Source organism: Phaseolus vulgaris, chromosome 1 (assembly GCF_051622355.1).
Source record: "Phaseolus vulgaris cultivar YP4 chromosome 1, ASM5162235v1, whole genome shotgun sequence".
In the NCBI taxonomy this organism is placed as follows: Eukaryota; Viridiplantae; Streptophyta; class Magnoliopsida; order Fabales; family Fabaceae; genus Phaseolus; species Phaseolus vulgaris.
Window position 1 is genome coordinate 53,023,182 of NC_143498.1, and position 24,724 is coordinate 53,047,905.

The 24,724-nt window shown below is 31.3% G+C and overlaps 2 protein-coding genes and 1 long non-coding RNA gene across 8 annotated transcripts; 2 read left to right on the top strand and 1 right to left on the bottom strand.

Moving 5' to 3' along the window:
- Positions 1-724: 724 nt before the first annotated feature.
- On the bottom strand, positions 725-3,980 carry LOC137815035 (replication factor C subunit, putative (DUF620)). The gene is made up of 3 exons (XM_068618055.2): positions 3,448-3,980; positions 2,731-3,096; positions 725-1,615 (listed from the first exon to the last, which is right to left on the bottom strand). The coding sequence occupies exons 1-3, from the start codon at positions 3,745-3,747 to the stop codon at positions 968-970; spliced, it is 1,314 nt and encodes a 437-aa protein (XP_068474156.1). The 5' UTR covers positions 3,748-3,980; the 3' UTR covers positions 725-967.
- An 11,638-nt stretch (positions 3,981-15,618) lies between these two features.
- LOC150029702 (uncharacterized) lies at positions 15,619-19,072 on the top strand. 6 transcript variants are annotated; one of them, XR_016515043.1, is made up of 4 exons: positions 15,619-15,911; positions 16,057-16,081; positions 18,162-18,278; positions 18,371-19,072. It is a non-coding gene; the product is annotated as an uncharacterized LOC150029702 (long non-coding RNA). The 6 variants fall into 6 exon arrangements; XR_016515051.1 differs by having other exon boundaries at positions 15,620-15,911; positions 16,057-16,087; XR_016515048.1 differs by having other exon boundaries at positions 15,622-15,911; positions 16,057-16,087; positions 18,167-18,278; positions 18,371-18,918.
- Positions 19,073-21,403: 2,331 nt separating this feature from the next.
- LOC137815036 (L-type lectin-domain containing receptor kinase VIII.2) lies at positions 21,404-23,610 on the top strand. Its single transcript, XM_068618057.2, has one exon. The coding sequence runs from the start codon at positions 22,345-22,347 to the stop codon at positions 23,380-23,382; it is 1,038 nt and encodes a 345-aa protein (XP_068474158.1). The 5' UTR covers positions 21,404-22,344; the 3' UTR covers positions 23,383-23,610.
- Positions 23,611-24,724: the final 1,114 nt, after the last annotated feature.

Below are 24,724 nucleotides of genomic sequence, written 5' to 3' on the forward strand. Positions count from 1 at the left end.
TGCTTATATTTATTCTCATGTTGTCACAAATATCACAAATATTAGTTAAATTTATTTTCTGATATTTTTTTTATTTTTACAAAAATAAAAATTATAATAACCAATACAAAGCTGAGTTTTTGGAGATAACCTGGGACTAACCAATACAAAGCTACCCTTGTAGTAGGTGGTCCTATCGTTGCCTGATATGTACAAAGAAAATGAATCCATTTTGTTTTTTTGCCTTCCAAACGCCAACACACAAGGCACTTTTGGGAAAACGTGTGCATTTAGAAGGCAAAAACAAAAATGGATGTTTTAGTTTTGAAACATAGGATTAGAACATTGGTAAAAAGGAAAACCATCATAGGGAAAAAGTCCAAAGGTCCAAAAACCACTATATCTTTATTCAAGAAATCAACAAACAACATACGCATGCCTGTGTCAGAAATCTAAAGGAAATCTAAAAGCTATTAACTAGATCTATTCACAAGAAGTAAAGAACATAGACAGAAACAATCAGCTAAAATAATACATAGCCTCCATTTCCGTACAAGTCTTACTTGTTCCTCTTCTTTCGTTTTGCAAAAACTAAATGATTATATAGGCTCAAATATTCTCATCAATCAAGATCATAAGGGTTACCCCATGAAAACTCTTTGGATAGATATAGTTATGTATGAAAACATTAAGTAGAAAGAAAATTTAACACAATCACAGACATGTACACCCAATTGGAAACCAATGACCAAAAATTAAATTTATGATTATTTAGAATACTGTGTGTAAGTTATTCACATTCCCTTGGATGGAAAAAAAGAAAAGGTAAAGGTAGAAGTTTGTATTGAGTGTTGAAAATTGTTTCCGTTCTATTCTTGGTAGTTTTTAGTGAGAATAGATGGAAGGATTAAACTAATATCACAGCTCAACTACAAACTCGAACATGTACCACTATTTACAAAAAAAAATATGTAAGGAAAGCAAAGATTTACAAATCTTCATCGCTCTCGCTGGTACAGGAATCATCCATGTTCACAGCTGCTACTTTTGAAGCACTAATCCTAAAAGAAGCCGAACGAATCTTGTAGGGTAACTTGGCATTATTGCTTGCAACCAGCCCACCACCATCACACTCTGCTTCCTCTTCATTCTCTTCCTCTCTCTTCAAATCACTAGGAGGCAAAAAGCAATCTATGGACAACCCTTTGATGTTAAAGTCCACTTCCTCAATTTGCCAAACCTCTTCCATTCGTGTCCTGGAATGTGTCTCGGGGCCCCCACCAAACCTGATCAGGGACACCCAAGTCTTGCCAGCGTGTGCTATTTGAATGCCATCCACGCTTCTGTAGTCTTGTAAGAGAGACTCCATGTTGGTTTCCCAGTATATGCTCTCGTGTTCATCAGACTTCAGTTTCAGTAAGTGGGAGTCTTCTAGTTGAACTAATAAACCTGTTCTTTGGCTGAAATAGCCCCACACAGTGTGCCGAACTATCTCTACGTTGCTGTTGCTCCTTGCTCGCAGTGTCGATGTCTCGGTTTCCAGTTTCAGTATGAAACAATCTTCGTTGTTCACTGTCTTCTCTCCAATGCAGACAGAGTTGCTGAACAAATTAGCCGTCGACCTTGGATCAACACCCTGTTCAAATCAACTATTAGATCCTCCTCATTTTTCCCTATGATTCATAATCAATATCTCAATTTTCTGTAAACCAATTCTTTTTATAACGTGAGTTTTAAGCCTAAATATATATGTATCTATAATAATGATTTTGAGAGGTTAGTGAATATATTCAATATTTCTCTTTGCAATATTCTATTATTGGTGAATTTTACGTAAATCCTATTATGTAATTTATGCAGAGTCAACGTTGAAACAATTCACTTAAAAAGAAAAAAAAATTACGTGAAAATGATATTGTTGAGAACTATAGGGGAGGTCCCATTTTTTATCTTAGCAAACTGTTAGTAAATAACAAATACATTTGGTTTAAGACTGAAGGGTTCCAAGCAAAAGAATAAAACAGCTTCGGAACGGATTAGGACAGGTTGTCACACACACACGGAGGAAAAGTTTGGATATTGTTGACTTGTCTTAGTCGCAACTACTAACTTGGAAAAATTCTCTATTTGACTTTTTAAAGGGAGGGTTTTCCCGTGTTCCCTTTGTAGAGTGTTGACTTTTTTTAATTAAAATTTAAAGTTTAGACCTTCTGGTTCTGATAGGGATAAGGGCACAAATTTCAATAAAGCATAAGAAAATCAGCTTTGCCAATTTCCTTTGGAAAGTGGGAAGCACTTTGTTACGTGGACTTCTTTTCTTCCTTGCTGGCATTTTTTCACTTGGGATGCTGACAACAAGCAGCCCCCACTTTTCTTCAAATGCTAAAGGGACCAAAACTATTTCTGGTGTTTGAAAAATAGTACTTGAAACTGGGAGACAAAGTATAGAGAGAGAGAAAAAAGTTGCACTTAAGCATGGTTTATTTAGACTTCAAGGATCCTTTGGGCTATTCATATTATAGGAACCTAGAGAGGCAATTTTGTAATGTCACCAAAATCAGTGAAAAATAATGTCTTCAAGTAGAATGATTCAGTTTTTTACCCTACCCCATACACTAATCATAATTAAGCATGCTCTATGGTGTCCATTACAAACAGTCATAATTAAGCATGCTCCTTTATATCCCATACATATTAACGATATCACCCTTTTGAAAAAAATGGTTTGATCTTTGAAGAACTATCGGTTACCTGTAAGAAACGTCTAAGAGGTCTTGGTGGGCCACGAGAAGCATGAGAATGGTGCCAAGGGGTTTGCCTCCATGCCACTTTACCATCACTCCCTGCACTGATCTTGTACCCAGAAACCACAAGCTCTAAGCACCACAACTCTGGGCTCTTCTGCCAAACCACGAACCCCCCCATCTCTCCCTTCATCTGCAAATTCTTCACTTTCAACACCTTCTTACTGTTCACACTACCTTCCCCAGCAGAAAACTCTGTTGTTGCCATCTTCACCTGCCCCATCGCATACATGCTGTCCACACAGTTCAAAGCACGTTCTCCTCCCACCGCCGCCACATATTGCTTCACTATGTATTTAGCCATCGAAACCTCCTGCACAAAGCATGCACAAGACATAAAGCCATTAGTAAACATAATAAAACTTAGGGACCAAACTATTTTTCCCTCAAGTTAGGGATTTTTTACTAATTTTTTTTTTTTTGATGAAACAAAAACGTTCCCCATCTTTTATTTCAACACTGTATTGAAGGATCATTGGGAAAATTTAGATTTTGTACTGTTCTGCAATCAGAATCAGAACTAGAGTTTCATTTGAGTAATTACTTTACAGGTTATTTAAATGAAAACTTTTATTCTGCTTGAATGAAAACAACAGTGTGAATACTTAAATAACTGCGTATAAGTTTCATGTTACTGAAAAAAAGTGAAAGAAAAGTTACTGACAATGTGCTGCTCTTTAATGCTGCGAGTGATGGGTTGGTTGTCAGAGGCGATAGGTGAAGGGATTAATGGCGCTCCAACAACACCTAACAAAAGCTGAATCTCTGTGTTTTTCCCTCCAAAAACGGATGACATGGATGTTGAATTTGATCTGGACTCACCGTGAGGCTTCATCCAGTTCTTCATGTTGTGCCAAGCTTTGGTGGTTCCACTCTTGTGGGTGAGAATCTCCTCCGGAATAGGGACTTCAAGGACGGTTTCGAGCCCATCCTCGCGATCAAGATTGGGACAGAGCTTCTTCATATCACAGAAGTAATTGAAGGTGTGATTCCGAAAGTGAGAAAGATAGATAATGAAGAGTGAGGTGGCTAAGGTTAACAAGAGAGGGAAGTTGAATAGAAAGATAGAAGTAGAATGATAGGAAGTTGTAGTATGAAGAGTATTGAGTATGAGAGTTTGGAAAAGATTGCCAACCAAACCATGGAGGGTCCCCCTAGTTTGTAACGTGGTCCGCTGTGTCTCTGTCGTGTCTGCACGCCTCTATAATTCTCACTTTCATACAAACTTAAATAGGAGACTCGTTAATTAAGCTTATTATTAACTTCTAATATGAAATTATTGCTCATGCTGACATCTATATATGGTTTCATTAATTCCACGTTAGTCCTTTTTTTTTTCTCGAGGGAGCATGTTAAGTTAGGTTGTCCATTTTGAACTGCTAAGGTTACTGTTTTATGTTACATTTTAGATATACTGTCACTGTCTTTGTACCGGTCTTCATTTTTCTTTCACATGGTAGAAAGCTCAAGAAAAAAAACTGAAACTCCACATATCCATAGTTTGGTACGTTGGTAGAGTTTCACATCAATGTTTTAAGTTACCGTGATTGTTCATGTTATCTTTCGACTCAATTTATGTCTCCAGGGCGAGTCAAAATTCTTATTATAATTTATTGAGCAACGAAATAGCATCAAATTTATCTGATGAATTCCCAGTAGAATATGATACATATTGTAACTTGAGAGTAACGGGGACTTCATAAAGTTTGAGTGATTCTTGCGAATCTTCTTAATCACTCAATCAGATGGGCTCCATTTCATTTTTTCAACCTCTCATTCCAAATAATTTATGAGTATCGAATCATAGGAGAATTTGAGAGGTACTAGAATCATATATAAAAATCAATTATACTTTTTTTTTCTTGTCCTGCTAATTATTGCACTTTTATATATATATATATATATATATATATATATATATGATTCAAAGCTTAATAGTAGTATCAGGTCTTTTTCACATAACTATTTGAAATAACTATACAAAAATTGACATTCTATATTCTTTTTCTGTATTGAGTGAGAACATACACCAAATTTGTTAATCAATCAATACTTCAGATACTTTCTCCTTACACAATATCTGTACAAATAATTTGTTTTTGAAGGCTCAGGGCTTGTGAAGATGACAGAAGAAAGGCCGTAAGTGAGTTTGATTAAGATGTAAAGAACCTAGATCCAAAGCAGGGAACCAAATGTTGCTACCTTACATATATAATATATATATTTTGTAAAGATTCATCCCCCAAAGTTGATATTAAGAGATCATGGTTATCCACGCACAGTAGTAGAAACATAGGAAAATGATACACACGCACTACACCAATATGTGTGTGTCCTAGAAGCACACAGTATGCAGGTAAAATGGCAGAAACAAAATTGAAAAATTCAATTGAAGTGATGGAGAAGAGAGGATAAGATAGAAGGTTAGGAAGAAATGAATGTGTGTATTATTCAAGTGGAGGGGGCAGAAGCATGTGAGGTGTAGCCTGTTCATATTTGCGATCATTGATTCAGAAAATGAATAAAGTGGTCCATTGGGGAAGCAACACATCGGGTTTAGCCGACGAGGATGTATTAACCGACAAAACAAGTTGTTGTCGTTTCCAATCATGCCATGCACGTTCTGTTCGTAATCTTTATTGTCTGTTGGAGCTGGCGACGACGTAACAATCTTCCCGTCACAACACCAACTCTTATTTATTTATTTATTTATCTACTTCTTCAACTAAATTACATTCTTCCTCTCAAATCCCCCTAGATTGCACAACACACGAACCAAATATATATATCTGTGTATATTCCTTCAATCATAACTATTTTTTTTTTCAGTGCCGATTGATTTTAAATTTCCCAGTAAGGCGTAAATGGGAAGAGTACTTGCATTTTAGAATTAATAATTAATTAACTTGTACAACATTTTAAAGTTAAATTTAGCTTGAATTGCGTAAAATATGAAGGTCGCACTTAATTAGTTTGATTAATTTAATGCTTTGTAAAACAAGAGATAAAAAAATAGTTTGTAAGAGCGTTAGACAACATTACAACTATCTTGTTAAAATAAAATCCATTAAGTAATAGAACTATATCTTATTATCTATATCTAGAAGCATGTACCATATATTTATTTATTTATTTTAACTTCGGACATGTTTACCAAATTTATCAATGATATGTTAAATTTAAATATTTATAAGTAATTTTGTAATTTATTTACATATTTTCTTCACGTAATAACCTTTATCACCACTTGTTCTTATCAAGAGTAATGTCTTCTTACTAAACCATCAGTTAAGTCATGAAAATTGGTTTCTAGCATGAGAGTATTGTGTTTATCAGGTTTTTTTTTTCTTATATAGGATAATGTTATCCCTTTTTCTCATTGTATTTAGTATTGTATTGAGTTATATTTCCAAAACCCAAAACCATAAACTCTAAATTGCTTAAAAATAACGAAAATTATAAATATAATTACACCATCATAAATTAACTTCAAACATATTATTACAATAAATCATTAATTAAAATAACTAATTTTAAAAATAAAAAAATAGTCATGATTAAGTTAGATACTAGTATAGAAACTAAAAAATATATATTGGTATCTAAAGTAGTTTCTATTATTAATACAAAATTTAAATTAATATATGATTAACTATTAATGTTTTAACTATCAATTATTTTAAATTATAAAATTGATATCGAAAATCTGAAATTAGTTATTAAATAATAATTTAAAAATTTAAAAATCATTTGATATCAATATTTTTTTAATCTATAGAATATTATATAATTTAGTCAATATTATAACTAAATTTTTTTATCACTAAAATTGATTTTTATCATTATATTGTATTATGTTTTTTTCTTCTTCTTAAATTAAACTTGATTTTATAAAAAAAATTAAGGATATTGTACCTGACAGTATATACCGTGGATTAATATAATTTTGTATGATTTGTCTCTGATTTACTTTCTCCAAAATATTATTTTCATGCACTCAAACATATTATTTATCGACACAAAGATCATAATTACTCGTTAAACTATACTTGATCTTAGCAGAAAAAAAAAGCTGAGAAAGGTATAAATTATGATTGGAAGAAAGCATTATTATCCATACACATCAAACATTGCACTCAAAGTAATTTAGAATATCTTAATTTAAGACAGTCTCACTAGCGAGAAAAATTATGCATTTCATAATCTTAAGCAACCGACCAAACATGATTAAAAATTTATATTTACTTTGTAAAATATAAATATAAGTTTATACATATATAATAATAATAAAACATAGAGGGAAGGCGCCTCCGATCTTGGTGCACGCAAGAATAAAATGAATTGAATCTCACTTCCTTACATATCAACATAATTTTAAATAATGCTTCGTACAAATCTCTTATAATTGCGTCCTCTTATATCGAGAATGGTGACAAAATCATAGTCCAAAACAAAAAGCGAGTTCACAATAATTCAGTAAAAATAGTTAAAGCAATCTATAAATATTTTAAGAGTATTATTAAAATTAACTTTTTATAAACATTTAATGCTGCAATTGTTAACACAAATATGAATACGAAAAAGCTAATGTGGGAATCTTAGTTAAAAAAGCTAATGAATTTGCACAGTTGAGATTGAAACGCTGATTCCCGCTGATAACGGGAGCAACCGTGTACTATGTAATTTAAATTGATGCAATTAATAATTAATCATATGATTCTTTTTCGGTGCTATTAATCATAAGATTCTTTTTCAGACATGTATCATTTTGTCGTATTATACACTAGTATTTAATTTCATTTTACATTGGACCCACACAATAAAAATGAATAGCTTGTGGTGGAAAAATGTTACAATGCAATGTTGACACTTAAAGTTTATCCATCTTTGTTAATTAAAGTTAGGTTTATGAGTTGACGTACACAGCATGGTGACCGACCAATCACATGGAATCGTCCACATGATGTCTTTTAGGGTACCTTGTCTTTTCTTCTTTTTTTGTAGCTTTGCTTTGAAATGAGGCTTATTTGTTTTAGTATTCTCTATTTTTTGGTACACAACTTCCACAAGTGCACACCATTCCCATTCAAATCAACTTTCAGCCCATCACGTCTGTCCGGATCAGAATGAAGAACAGCAGAAAAATTGGGAAAATTTATGAACACTTGCTTATGATTCTCATTACTAATAAGAATTAGGAAGAGATAATATAAGAAAAGCATGGTTATGAGCCACAAACAAGAAGACAAAACCTATTTCAACTTTCAACATGCAGTTTGATAAGCTTCGACGTTGTCTATTAATAAATTGTTACTTGATGATAATATTGAAAGTATTTATGTGGTATCAGCATAAATTAAAGAATATCGAATAATTAATGTTTATTATTTAATTAAGTCGGTATCAAGGTCCAAGAAGAAGAAAATGAAAAAAAAAATTATATCAAAGAAACATTTACAAACCAGTTAAGATTATATTCTTACCATAATAAATATTATATATCTAAGATTCCAAAACCTTTGTCTAAAACACAATCCAACAAATTTCTACATAATGTTTAGTTTAACTATAAACATTTTACCTTTGATTTCTTTAAAGTTAGTTCTCTGTGTACATGTAAGTATATATAGTATTTCATATTTCATCAATTTTTTTTAATATTTCGTAAAATTTAAAATTTATGGAAAAAAATCATAAAAAAATATTTCTTATAAACTGTTATAAAAAAAATATATAAGAAAAAATATAAAAAATACAGTAACATAAATATCATTCAAAATAATATAATACAAAATATTAATATTTTAAACACATTTTAGATTTTTAAAAATAAATAAACATATCAAAACGGGTCATCATCATACTCAAAATACTAATTTACCCACTAAATTAGTAGCGGTCTAATGGGTCGACCCGCTAAACTTAATTCACAAATTGGGATAAAATTTTATAGCTAAAAGTTATATTGTAAATTAATGAGTGAGATTAACTATGATTAGATTAAATGTGTCAGTTAAGAAAGCTACTATCATGCATGCATATTAGTTGATAATTGTTCAAAAATTATGACATAATGTTTTGGTGGGTCTTGTATTAACTTTTATACGCCAGTTTTGTAAAAGCTTCTCAATAAATTACTTTGGAGTTATTTAAATTATTACTAGAGTAAAATATGGAAAATATACCAATTTGATATAATTTATCACATAAATGGACAAATTTTAATTTTATTACATGAATACATCATTTGTGCTTGAAAACTACGAATTCATATTGAAGAAGTTGTATTTTATAAACAGGAGTTGAACTCCTTTCTTAATTGTGTAGAAGTTGTCTATGACATGAAGTTGTGATTGAAAACTATAATGTTTATTTTTTCTTAAATTAAAGTTCTGTGTGACAAAAAAACTTATACCTTTTGTTATTTTTTTAAAGTGAAAGCACAACTTTACATTTAAAAAAAAACTGTTAACAATAGTATAAATGGGTGATTAACAATAATAATAGGAAGAGATTATTCGACATGACAATAATGAAACATGACAATGGATGATTATTGTTAAAAAAAAATCATAATAAAATAATAATATTTTTAGGATAATGATAATTTGCTTGTAATATGTAATATGCATCTTATTTTGATCTATTGTTCAACACACTTTGATTTTGTTTATTCAAAAAGCCATTTTAACAATAGTAATAGTATAAATGGGTATTGAGTTAATGTAATATGATAGATTTGTTGTTACCTCTGGCTTCCAACATATGAAAGTTAGGATAAGGAAGACCAATATAATATCCATTGATAGTTACACTTAAAAAATTATTAAATAAAAATTAATTTTAAAAATAAAAATAATTAGTTATTATATTAACTAAATTAGAAATCATTTTAGAAGTTAAAAAGAAAAATTGGTTTCCAAATTAGTTTCTATTATTATTAAATAGTTTATAAATTGATATCTTATTAGCGATAAATGTTTTTCTACCAAATTTAGAATCTAAATAATTGATAGTAAAATATTGATACCTAAATAGATAACAATTTAGAAACTATTTAACAATAATAAAAATTAATTTAGAAACCAATAATTTTTTTAGTCTTTAAAATAGTTAATATAATAATTAATTATTTTTAGTCTGTAAAATTAATTTCTATTTAATATTTTTTTTAGTGCCTAATTGTGTCACCTCTTCATATATATGATGAATATGATCAAAGCATAAGATCGCCTTGTTCCAAGTCTTTACATAATTAATTTTACCGTTATGTAAATGATTGTCGAAAATTTAGTGTTCATTTGGATATTTTTTACTCAATCTAAGAGTTTTATTTACTCCAATTTTTAATCCAACAAAAATCATAAATTACATTTTTTTGATTTTTTTTTTCAATACACACAACATTGGATTACAGTTTTATAATTTTTTATTCAAACTTGGGCTTTTGGGCCTTCGCTAATCCTGCATAAGATTTTTTTGTTGTTGATCTGGACATCGTATGTGGACTCCAACCCAATATTAAACTTTTGAGCATAAGAAAAAGAAAACAGGGTTTCTCTTCCATCCAATAAATTTGAACCTGTATCCTACCATTGAAGCGAAATAACAAAAATGTCCTTTTTAATTTTTAAATATGAGTTAATGTATTCTGGATTTGGTATTTTGAAATATAATTCTGGATTTGGGTTTTCAGAACATCTTTCCGAAACAATTTTTCAGAATATTCTTTTCAAAATATGTTTTTAAATTTTATTTTTCAAAATCATTTTTATGGAATGTCTTATTTGTATTTCATTTTTTTTAAATGAAATTTTGGTTTTTCAATTATATTCCAGAATTTAATATCTTTAACAAATTTATTTCAGATTTCATTTTATTCCAAAATAAAGGACAATTCTGAAATTTCAAAGATTGATAGAGTTGAAGTTAAAATTAATTGGGTGCAAGAAGAAAAAGTCTCAAAAAAAGTTGAACGTAATGCTGATGGCCCAAATCTTCCATGGCCTCTGCCTTGTGTGGTATTGATTCGGATGGTGATACAATTGATCTCATAGTTAACTTACCATTCTAATGTGACCACAGGATAAATCCATATAATTAATCATTTACGTGCCCTTAATTATTTAACTTTTACAAATTCAATCATTTAACATAAAATATTAAATAATTCATCATTAAACCAACTATGAAATATGTTAAAAAACAAAAAATAACGAAAAAAATAATAATTAATTAGATCATTGCATTAACAAAATTGTAATTTTTTATGCTAAGTCAATAAAAAACAGAAAATTTCCATTTTAAAAATATATATAGATAAAAAGGAAGCAATTAAAATTATTAGATCAAAATTGCTATTTTTTAATATATAAATTAAAGTTGAACTATTAAAGCTATAATATGACAATGAGCAAACCAATATTAAAAAAGTAATGTACCTGAAATATGTAGTAATACATACCTAAATCAATTGTCACACTAAAACAATGAGCAAACCAATATAAAAAATGAGTAAGTTTAATTTATCATTTAAAAGTATAATCATAGTTTTTTCATTCAATAAATTTAAACTCCTATCTTCTTTAATTTAAGAATTCAAAATTTGAATCCTACCTAGGTAGAATCCTTTTTGATAGTTTCTTTCCTTTTTTTTTTCTAAACTCTTGGTGCTGTGCTGAGACGGGTGCCCTGTATCCCACATTGGCATATATCCATTTAGCCCCAGCCTCACACAACCATCTCCTCAATTTCTACATAAATATTATCTTCTTTTCCTGTCTTTGTTTTCATCTAAAAGTAAACAAAAAAAATTATTTAATATCCATAACGACTAAAAAGAAGAAGATTACATAGTATATCATTTCATAATATATAAGTGGATGTAAATTATTTTTTTTAATTTTTTAATCTAATTTTATGAGATTGAATTAGGTTTAAAGTTTACTTTTTACTATGAAAACTTATTTTAACAAGTATTTGTTGGACTTATCAGGTTACTCGTTATCAGACCATCTATAACATATAACTTGATGCACGTGATGAGTTAAGGATCTATATCGACTAAAAATAAAACATATAAATATGTGTAAAACTCAATTTATAAATCAAGATTAAATAAGTTTAATGTGCTTAATAATGAAGGAGTAAGATGACATGCCTTAAAAAAGTTGCTTTACCAATTAAAAACAACTGTAGTGCATGGACCCTATGTGGTGAATTTGGAAATTGCAGCACCAGCATAATGGGTCTTACAATCTTCTCTCTCTCGCATATTATGGTGCATTCAGGGATTGAAATTTGTTGTACAAAAAAATATCTCATTGACGTGACTAGGACACTGCAGAAATGCAGGCTGAGAGAAACACTTTCTAGTGACCAGTGTCCGAGGATCGCAACCATGCTTTATTAACACAACCCAATGCCAAAAACGTAATACCTGTTCTACACACACACCCCATTCAATTTTACTCATCACTGAACCCAATTCCAAATTCTAGATATCATTTGTGCTGTTTATTGAAGTGCTCTTTTAAATTTAGTTGAAAAAAACAGGTTCTGTTACCTCACCAGGAACTGAAAGGTACGTACCATAAAACTTTGTCATACCCCAATCCTGGTTGAACCCTCAAAGTGGAACATACACAAGAAAAGATTGAAATGTGAATGGAAGTTGACACTATGTTAGTGGGAGATGTACAAAAGGAGAAAAAAAATGAAAAGAAAAGAAAAAGGAGGGTTAGCCATGAAATATGGGTGCAGTGCATGTTTGAAAGCAATATCTGTACCACTGATTGCTCAAAGGATAGGTGGAACTAACATTTGTGTCCTTCAAATCACAGACACATATGCATAATGTATTCTCCCTCAGAGGTCACAGAGCTGAACTAAAAATCTTCCACTTTCAAATCACACGAGACACCATTGTTCTGAATTTGAGTGTATATACTGAGATCGCATAAAGCATTATAAAATGTTCACTTAGTGGTGAGCTCCATAAAGCATCATAATTTGTTTTTGACCCATTTCAATGTGGCCATTGGTCAGTACTCACTTTTTGCACATTAGTGTGGACAGGATCTAGCACCATCTATCATAATTTGGAGCCATCAACTGATTAATACAACCATAACATCACTTGTGACCACTATATGAACCCAACCATGCTTATCACCTACCTTCAACTACACATTCTAATGCCCTTTCATCAAAACTCATTGCATCTCACTACTCACTGCAATTCTTTGTAATGGAAGATGATAAAGGAAATAAGGTACAAAGTATGAATCAAATTTTAAAGATTTTACCCTTTTAAAATAGTAAATTCACTTTAGAATAAAAATGTAATTTCAAAACATCTTCACTCAGTACTAAAGTGTCCAATTCTAAGTAGCCATGTGGAGCACACATGGTTGCCAAAATAGTAAATAATTTGTACCACACTTGTTTGCTAATAGAATGAGTGGATGACTAATAGCAGAAACTAGCTTTAATTTATTTTTCAATTTCGATCATTTATTTATTATTTCACCATATAAAACTACGGGTTTACTTCATTTTATATTGTATCAGTTAAACTATGTGTGATAGAAACAAGTTGTTTTTTTTTTTACTTAAAGTAAATGGTAATGAATCGGGAAGTAAAATTAAAAGGCATTTATTGAAAAACACAATTCATATAAAGATCTAGAAAATATTTTATTTTTTTAAAATTAATTCATAAAAATAGTAAACATGTCCTTATCCTTAAAAGATTTATTTGTTGACAATTTAATTAAAAGACAAAAAGATAATAAATAATTTGAAGAAGACATTCTTTCTGCTAAAAAATATACATGGAAGGTTGGGGTTGTCACACGGCTTAAAAGTCCACCGTCAAAGACCCGAAACAATCTCCTAATATATGTGTATATAATTATTTCAATTTTATTATTAGGTGGTAAATTTTATTATATTATTAATAATTACTTTGTTAGAAATATTATGCAATATATATAGATAGATATTTATTGTTAGAGATTACTTGATAATTTTTATTGCTTGTGTATAAAGTTATGAGAAAAAATAGTTTATATTAGCTTTAAATAGAAAACTTGACATTAAAATTAATATAAAGAAAATTCATAAAATATATTACCATTTTTTCTATGAAAAATGATTGTAATTGAGATCGCATGTCCAATGAAGGACTAATTTTAATTTAATTTTTGTTATAAAATAATAGTTGTTTTAGTTTTGGTTATGTTTACACATATCCAATCAATCAATTTTATTTTATTATGTGTTTATTTAAACCACTTATAAAATTTAAAATTACATTACATTTTTTTATTTGAATCCCAAAAGAGAAAGTCAAAACTAATTTTTAACTTTTTCTCATATTCTATTTGTGATAAAGTATAGTACACATATATAATGACTTTTCATAGAGACGTTGATATCAAATTATCATTATAATTAATTAATTGACAATTTATAGTGAAATTTATGTTATTTTTGGTTCGTTTAAAAGTTAAAGTTCTTTGTAAGTACTCATATTTGTAATCAATAATCAGGTAAGAGAAACTAATTTATCTTTCAATAGAACTTTAGGTTAAAAGATCTAGATGTGAATCTGACTTATCAAGACACATTTTAAATTTCTCTTGAAATGTTATCGGATGAAAATTATTGGAATCTATATCTTTTGAAAGTATAGGAATAATAGATTTTGATAGTTTGGTATTTAAATGTTGTTTATGATGTTGAGAAAGTTCCCGTGTGTATTAAAGGCTATAATGAATAAAGTAAAATTTATTTTTTCTTTTTATATTTTATTTTAGCATATGTGTATAAGTTAAAAATCTTATGAAGAGAGATATTTTTTTTATAATATTATATGAATTATATATATATATATATATATATATATATTTATATCATGATATATTCTTCTTAATCAGGTTAATTAGATCAAATCCAGCTTATAAAATTATCTATTAATTAGAAATCGAACTTAATTAGAACTTTTATACAGGGAATTCTTTAAAAATAACTTCTATTTGCCTTGTATAATAAGTGTTGAACAGTATTTATGTTTACAAAAAATAAATGTAATTTTTATCAAACATTAAAAAATAAAATTTGAAATAAAAAAATATATATAGTAAATATAATAGTATACGAGGAAGCGAAGTAATTGGGAATTTCCAATAATGGGTTGGTGGCCCAGTGCGGGGTAAAATTAATTTCCGTGTGTTTGAATTGATAGGGAATGGACTCTACATTCTACAAAAATATCTTAATTTTCTGAATAACCGATTCCATCATTTCCTAAATCTACATTCACATCAATAAATAAATAAAAGCAAAATAAAATGGTAATGGAAAAGTAATTATTCTCAAACCGGGTTGAAACCTGGTTCTTTTTCTCTCAAATTCTTTCTCATGAACTCCTTGCTCCTTCTATGTTACTCTATTACTGTCTCTACGAAAATCTCTAGTGATACTCAGATGTCATCTGCAAAAGATATTTCGACGCTTAAACGAAAATTTGTTATTTGTCACTCAGTGCTATTAATGTATAATGATATACCCAATTCTTGAAATCTATACTTATTTATATGATTATCATGAACTTTTTGTTATTGAACTGAATTAAGATGATGTTAGGTCATTCTTAGAAGTGCATTAGTTAATACTTAATCATTGATTAGTTCCACTAATTCTATTTAAACATAATGATTTTGATAGTATGAATTAACTTGAATAGTGTGTGCCAGACTTGAATAGTGTGTGCCAGAGTCATGATATCAGTCGTCCGGACTTTACCAGTAGTATTGTAGTGTTTATTAATATAAGCTCCACTTTGTCTTCACACCAAAAGCCTCTCCCTCAAACTCAAACTCAAACCTACCCACTTTCTCTCACACAACCACAACACCCCAACAATTCAGAAGAAGAAAGGGTTTGGTTATTCCACTGCAACTGGAGGAGGCATCCAAAGGGATCGCATTGATCCAAAATCCAACCTCTCATATTCTCTCTTCCCACTCACAGTATTTGGGATCATGCTATCCCTTTGGATTTCTCCTTTAGTGGCTTATATAACGACACCTACCCCATGCTTTCTCCTGCACAATTCATTCTGTAAGTCCATCTTCTTTTCCTTCCCAATTTCCATACTTTCTTTCAACCCTTTAACTCTTTTTTCCATCGGAACCCAATCATATACTGTTTCTAAAAACACCTCTTTCACTGCCTTAATTCAATCTATGTATTCCTTTTACAAAAGGGAGCCACCGGATCCGATCCTTCAGGTAGAGGTAATTATTTTTGCAACTTTTTCTCATACTCAGTTCGTTTCTGTCTTCTTTTTTTCCCATACAATACTTGCTTTATATTGAGTTTTTTTTTCCATGAATGTTAGTTATATGTCAGTTTATGTGTGAGAGTGTCATATATGCATACTCAGTACATGAATATATTTCAGAGTGAGGTCACTCTCTGAAGCCACACATATTATACGCTTAAAAGTTCAAATTACAACGTAAGTTATAGATGCCAGCTTTTTTAGGCGAAGTACACATGGGGAGACCCTTTTGCAGTTTTTGCGTTAAAATCAAGAACCTTTGAGTCTAGAGCAGTGCAGAATTGAGAAATAACACATCTTTAAGTAAAGAACCCTTCATTAAATCTTAATCAATCAGCATCCTTTAAGGGCTTATATTATTAGAATAAGAGAAAGAATATTGTGATTAATGTTCTCTGCAAGTGCTACAGACGCGCATATTCTGGCTTTTAGAATTAGAGGGTGCCACTGTTAGCAAAATAGAAATCATGATTAAGTAGAATAAGAAAGTGGGAGCAAGCTATTTAGCAATCAGTACTACGAATAAAACAGTACCAAATGATTGATGGGAAGGAAATGATTCTATGTATTTTCGCTTGGTAAAAATCATATCTACCTTATTTTGGAAGCTTTTCATGATTACATGTATCCAACAAATTGGTTTCACCTTTTGATAAAGTGTCTTGTTTTTTGTTTATTTTTTGGTTTTCAACGAAATCAAATCTTTTCTGAGGTTTTCTGGTCACAGTTGGTTGTGTCTGTGTTGAAATGAAATTCTTGTCATCGTTATATGTAAATGTTGGAATAGTGTTCATGGCCACGCAGTAGTGGTGGCCCTCACTGCGTCAATTATACTCCAAAAACTCTTGCTTTTATGGACTTTAAATTAGAATCCAAGGCATTAGAAGTCAATTACACTTATCTCGTGTTCAAACTTCAAACCGTGACTGATACTACATGTGCTGACAGAAATTAAGAATTAAAAGTGAAAAAGTCTTGCAAACGTTGTTTATTTTTTAAATAAAAGGATCATTTTTCCTATTCTTGGGCACATGTACCCAACATTGTAGCATAAACCTACCTATTCTTCATTATCGCTTTAATCACATGGCTCCTCTCTTTCTAGCTCTTCTTCTACCTTTTCTTATATACTTTTTCCATTTCTGTCAAAAAAATTAATCGTTAAATCTCTATCAGCTTCCCCGAAATGGAAAAAGCTTTTCAGAATAATATATTAACGTATAGGTAAAGGCTACAATGAAGGGTTTCACCACTTGTTTCACGAACCATTATCCCATATAGTTTATTTCAATATCCAAATTCTATTTACTCAATTTGTGTATCACCTAAAATGTGCTCATTTGCTGATTTGAACTATTTGAAAAGCTAAAAAGAGGCTCAAGTGGGGCCTCCTTGAAGTTAGATCTATATGCACCTTTATATGGTTTATTTGTAAACAAAAATTGCAATAATATATACATATAATATTCTTGGTTGAGCATAATGATAAAGAGATCATTATGATTATGTTTTAAAAGGCATTAATATAAACCAAAGTTGAATAGAGCCTCTGATGTGGTTTAAACTGTTTCCTTGGTACCACCAACCTCTTTCTTAATTAGGTATGAGTTCAAACAGTGAAACTATTCAAGGAAACAAATTATTCAGTATTTTGCTATTACCATTATGGTAGACCTTAACTTAGTTTCTACAAAGTTCGAAAGCAAGTCAAACATGGACAGTAATCAATTACTATAAGTACATAATAAAAGAAATTGACAACGGGATCATACATTTATCTTTTTTTCTCTCTTTCAAATGTATAGCCATATTCGTAATTTCATTTTTTACAGGCACATTCATAATTCGATAATAAATTATCAAATATTTGTATTTAATTCTTAAAATAATGTTGATAATTATTATATATGCGTTGACATCATTTTATTGTATATAAGTGGATGTAAACTTTAACCGTATGAGCCGGTTTTATGGGATTGAGTTAGGCTTAAATTTCACTTTGTAACATTTGTATTTGTATTTAATAGTCAAGTGTTCCGTGCTGACTTTGGCCTTCCATTGCCATTTCCAATGGTTATCTTCAATACAAGAGCTCCAAGTTGTTCCAGAATCCGACAAAATGGGAACTACACCTATTCTAGAAGGTATGGTTTTACGGTTGACCTTTCCTTAAATTATAGAGGTGTATGTAGTTCAAAGTTCCAATGAAATCTCATTGGATTGAAATTGTACGCAGGAATGGGTCCAAGGTTGAGGATGAAGATTTTTAGGCATAAAGAGTGTAAAGATTGTCTTCAAATACGAAATGTGTAGTTCAAATGTCTCCCTCTTGGACTACAATAACTTTATATACAAGACCTAAGCTGCCAAACAAAAATAGACTACATCTGTTTCTTTCATCAAATAAGGGAAAATATCTTTAATAAACTATTTCCTACACATTTTTCTTCTACACCATCCTTATAATTACAAAAAATAAACTGATCTAAAAATGTCTTGCCCACAAAATTAGACTATAATATATCAATCCCAAAGAAAATTATATGATTTTTACATGGAAAAAGTTATCTGCTTTGGTGATTTGGAGGAAAGATTGAGTGTGTGTAGGACACATTTGGGCCCCAAAAGCCCTTGACCTGTCACCAAATTCAAACTCTCCTTTCCTCAGTTTCTTCTCATTCTTTAGTATTATTGCACTTTGTAAGAAGTTGGTGCCACAAATTGAGGATCTAAGGATTTGATTTCTTTTCTTTATATGAGTTGATTGAGATGTGAGTACATAAAGTTATAAGATTTGTATGAGTTGATTTTAATTCTCATCTCCTTTATTTTTCACCCTTGTGGGTAAATTTGAAACAGTAAATGCAAGTCTAGGTAGCATAACTGTTCCTTTTGTTTTGTTGACAAGAAATAACATTCGCCCGGTCGACCATAATAATTGCATGGAGCACAACAAAAGTTGTTTTGCCATTATCACACAGTAACAGTAACTTATGAATTGCCTGTTACTGTGCTAAATGTATGGACCACTCTTAACCTTAAATCATGCATGCATCCATTCTCATCTTAATATTAAAACCAATCAATTTTTACTTATAATTGTTATTACAAAATTTAATTTAAAAGTAAATGACAAAATCAAATTACTAATTAAAGTTATAGGAATCGTCTTTTCCCACCACAAATAAAGAAGATTAATGCATGTTTCCACTTACAATGAAAATTTGTGAGTGTCAGATTTTTTTAATAAATTAAGAGTATTAAAATAATTAAATACGTAATTGTTTCTTACACACAAAATAATCTCATTTTTTTCTCATCAGTAATAAGAGGGGAAACTAAATATAGACATATCTTTCAGAAAAAAAAATCATTTATGTTATATATCCAACCCCAAAGTATAATATCAAGATGTATAAAAACACATGAGTAAGAAACAAAATAAGATTATATTAAGGCTAGATAAAAAAGAGTCAAAAGATATTAACTACATAGTTCTTGGTGAACGTTGCGAATTGGTTATTATTTTTAATTAAATTTCATGACTAGTTTAGGTGATTATTAATGTGAGACTTCTCTCATATACAATAAGGAAAAGGATCCTTCGTTTTTTTTTTCTCTTGACTTTTTCACATAACGTGTTACTTTTTGTGGATGTTTTGATTGAACAAATTGAGGTTGGTGTTAAAAAAGTTCTATGAAAGTTAATACAGAAAATTGATTTTTTTTTTCTAAAAATGTTTACTTACAAATCAAGTATGAGGTCATTCCTAAGAGTGGGTATCTATATGAATGACCTTAGTAAGTATGTAGGTGTACCCATTACCATAACAAGGTAAATTGTTATATTTTATAGTTTTTGGCACATCTTGATTTTTATACATAAATATGTCATTTAATAGTTCTTTTTCAAATGTACTCTTCCCTACACATTCATGACAACAAAAAACTGAAAATAGCTTATTGAAGAGTTTTTTTTTTTAACTTGGTGTAATTTTATATCTTAACTACTAAAACTGTTTATTTTTAAAATATTAAAACAGGAAAGTCCATGTGACATTAAAATGACTTTAATTAAAAATACTACTTCTATTTAAATATATTAAAATCGTTGTCATCTTTAAATGATTTTTTTTATAATTAAATCGTATCATAACACAACTTTTCGATTTTTATAATAAAATTTTATTTACTTTTAATAATTAAAAAGTAAAATTTGATTATATTAGTAAAAAATCCTATTTGATGAACTTCATCCAGCTATAACATGAGTTGGAGATTTTGTAACTTTGCATGAGCAAACCAAAATCCCCCAATTTAGGGGGTTTCAACATCCCAGTTGCACAAAGCTTAGGCAATAAATAATTATAATAATAGATGTATTATAAGCTAAAGCACAAATTTAGACGGAACAGGCTGTATTGGAACAGTGAATTTGACTGAAAGCATATATGAAAATGAAATAAAAAATTATGCTTTAATAAATGTATATAATTGTTGATGTAATAGTTTATAATAAAAAATAAATTATAATTAATGAAAGTTGATGAAGAGTTGTGGAGGCAGCACATAATATGGAGAGGCCCACATAGGTGGGGGTAGAAAAAAAAAATGAATGGTAGTAGTAGTAAGGGAAGGGAGGTGTAGATAGCGTGGTCCTGCATCCATTGGAAGGACCATTCAAGATTAATTTCCTCCAACCTTCTTCTACCTCCCTATCCTACCTTCTACACACTTCAAATACATACCTTTTCATCATTTTTTAATTATTAATAAAAAATATATTAAAAATCTCTACTATTTCTCTCAAACAAATCTGCATGTGCCCGTGTCATTTCATCTATTCAGGTTTATTTTCCCATGGGTGGGCTGTCCTGTCCTGTCCTGGGCTTAGACTTCAACAAACCCAACTTCCTCGCAAAGACTTAAGGAAGTTTCTTACTGCACCCCTACAGTTTTCTTCCTGCACACACACAATTTTGTAAATTCCGAAACTGACCCCCACAATTTTGGGATCTGGGAGTGTGCTACGGATTCATTAATCTGGAAGTGAATCATGTTGCATTCCGGATGAGGGGGTGCTTTGAAAGCAAAGTTTGTATAAATTATTGATTTCCGAATTGCTGAATCTGGAAGCCTAATTTCTATTACGGATTGGTGGATCCTGAATGATTTTTTTCAATTATGAATTTCTGAATCCTAAATGCATATTTTGAATTACAGATTGATGGATCTGGAATGGTTTTTTCAATTATGGATGTTTTGCATTTTTTTATTTTGGATTAACACTATCATTTGTGTACTACCGGAAGCATCAATCTGAGAGATTACCGGATGCGCCAATCCAAAAATTTACCAGATTTCATAATTCGGAATACAAAAAAAATGTACAGTTCATATAGGGACAGTTTTGTCTTTGCGCAACTTTGTGGGGTGCAGAAAAAAACTGCCAAGACTTAAAAGCTTCAGCCCGCGTTATAACGGGCCCAACCCCAGCTATAGTCTAACTATAATGAGCCCACGTTCATTATTTCTAACTCAACCCTGGACCCCAAAAAAAAAAAAACACGTGTCAATAAAGAAATATAATTGCAATTACTATAAACTTTCATCGTAAATTGATTGTATAGAAATAATGAAAAATGCTAATCCAGATGACTTTTAATAAAAGTTAGTTGAGAAAACGAAAAATAAAAAAATAAAAATATGTATAACTATGCTTTTCCTAAAATTTGAATACACTCTTGTATCATTGTCCGGTCTAATGTTATTGACATAACCTTTAATATAGTTATGACAAAAAAATGTATTATATTCTATAATTTATAGTTAAATGAAACGTAAGAGTAAAAGAAGGTGGTTATGATCTTCCGCATGGTTGGAGAAAAAGTTAAAAGAAAAATTTGGTCAAGTTGCAGGAAGAGAAAGACACATCACATGAGAGGAGATGAAGATATTGATGATGTTATAGAGGAAAGCCAACTTAAGATGTACGATAAGCGAGGTGATTATTAGATTAAAAGATAGAAAAGGGTATTCTTGAAGACAAAAATAGGCATGAAAACATAATTTTATTTTTTGTGATACCATGCACCAAGAATAGAAGAAATGATGAAATGAAACTAGAAAGAAGGGTGGATTGAGAGGTGGAGGCGTTGGGAGGAAAAGTAGAAGCGAATGTTTTGAGCTGTTGAAACCAAAAACAGAAACATGTCTGGAAGAATAAGGATTGGAGAGAGAGACAGAGACAAAGAGAGAATCATTGTCCCATCGAGAAAACGTAGCGGCATGGTTGCATTCTCCCTCTTCATCTTCTGTTCCTTCATCCTCCTCGGCCAGCCGTCTTATTCCTCCACGCAGCCCCCCAATCTTGACCCTGACAGCATCGACCTCCTCGGCGACGCCCACGTTGTCGCCAACAACGACGCCGCCTCTCACGTGCGCCTCACCGACCCCTCCCCCTCCTCCTCCGGCCTCCTCCGCCGCCCCGAGCCCCTCATCTTCGCCGACGCCACCACCACCCTCTCCACCGAATTCTCCTTCTCCATCTCCGGCAACGGCGATGGCGTCCTCCTCGTCCTCACCGCCGCTTCTGGCAACGGTTCGGATACCGTTGCCGTTGAGTTCGACACGTCCAAGGATGAGAATGTAGGAGACCCCAACTCGAACCACGTTGGCATCGACGTGGGAAGCCACGTGTCCCTGGCTGTCGCGAATGTTTCCGATGTGAACTTGGTTCTCAATAACGGGGAAAAGTTGAATGCTTGGGTTGATTATGAAGCTGGTTCTAAGGGGATGGAAGTTAGGTTAAGCAAATGGGGTGAAAAAAAGCCCTCTGATCCCATTGTTTCTCTTAAGATTGACTTCTATAAGATTTGGCATGGGAATCCTGTGTTTGCGGGCATAACTTCTTCGAACGGTGGCCATTGGATGCAGGTTGTGAGTATCTATTCGTGGAGGCTTAGAATGAATAAAGTTTCAACTGGGTTGCATTCTCTTCCTGTGGATCCGCACGGTTTATCTGAGGATGAGCATAGGAGAGCTTGTCCGTTGACGGTTCTTGCTGGGGTGATTTTTGGAACTGGGTGTGTTGCGTTGGTGACGTTTGTGGTGCTGTTTATGTGGGTGATTTTCTTCCAAAAGGGTTCAGAGGAGTCTCTTGCGAAAATCCCTGATCACCCTTCGGATGTGAGGTATGAAAGAATTGATGTGGCTGTTGAGAGGAATGCGCAGGATGATGAGAGTTAGAGACTAGGTGATGACGATCTTGTTTGTAACTTTTGTCCTCATTGTTGTGTATTTATGTCACCTGGAGGATACTACTGTAGGAGATTGTCATACTGTAAATTTTGTTTGTAATATGTAAAGCACGTTCACTCCCTCATTGGGAGCCACTTTTATTTTAATTTTGTAACATGCTTATTGCAGCTGCAGCTGTGATATACCATATATTCATACTATTTCTTTACTGCTTCATTCTGTGTTTCTTTTCACCCAAATTTCATTAAGATTTTATAGCAGTAGAAACTAGGAATGTTATTTAAGGATGTAGTGTTTCCTAATTAAATTGAAGGGGATGCGTATTCTCCCCATAAGATCTAGAGATAGCAATGGAACAGAGGACTGCACTCACTCACCCTGTATTCCCTTGCAGCATCTGGCTTTTATTTAGATGCTTTGATGCAGTCATGTGGTAACAACCGTTGGAATTATTCATATTTATCTATGTTCTCTTCTTTCCTTCAACTTTTTTCCTCATCAAACCATCTTCTATTGTTTTCCAAGCAATTCGAATCAGAGACTCTGTCATGCCTTCTAATTTAGCTTTTGCTTAAAAACGTTTTTGTGCCTTACGGTAACTGTACACTTCAAGATTTCACCACTTTTAATTCTATTGGGCTCTAGACTGGACAACATCCAAACAGTTCTTAACTTTTAAAATTGGCATGTTGTAACTTCTTTCTTAGAAGTGAAGAATGCTTAGAACACTCTTTCTTCCTACACTTCTGCACCCCATCCTAAATGTAAAAATACTGTTTTCTCTTTTTCTTTTTTTGCCACTTCCATACATAATCCGGAAGTTATTTTTGGATCCGGAAGAGTTCTTGAGATTTATAAAATCAGGAACTCTTTTTTGCATTTGAAATAAGTCTATGGATTATGTAATTCAGAAGTCAATCTGATATTTAGGAAAGACTTTCAGATTATGTAATCCGAAAGCTAATCACACATCTAAAAAAAACTTATGGATTACATAATCCAAAAGCTAATCTTATGTATAGAAAAGACTTTCAGATTATGTAATCCAGAAGCTAATCACAAAAGACTTCTGGATTACATAATCCAGAAGCTAATTCTAGATCTAGAAAAAGACTTTTGAACTATGTAATCCGAAATATTAAAAAAAGAGTATTTTTGGAATATAAAAAATATGGGTCACACAAGAAGAAGGAGGTGCAGGAAGAAGCAGCCTGCTTTGAAACGTTTTCTTTTAAACTCCAAACAAATATTAAAATATTACATTGTCAAGTTTATATATATTCTCAAGAAGAAACTTTTCATTTGTAGAATTTTTTTCACAATAGCATGA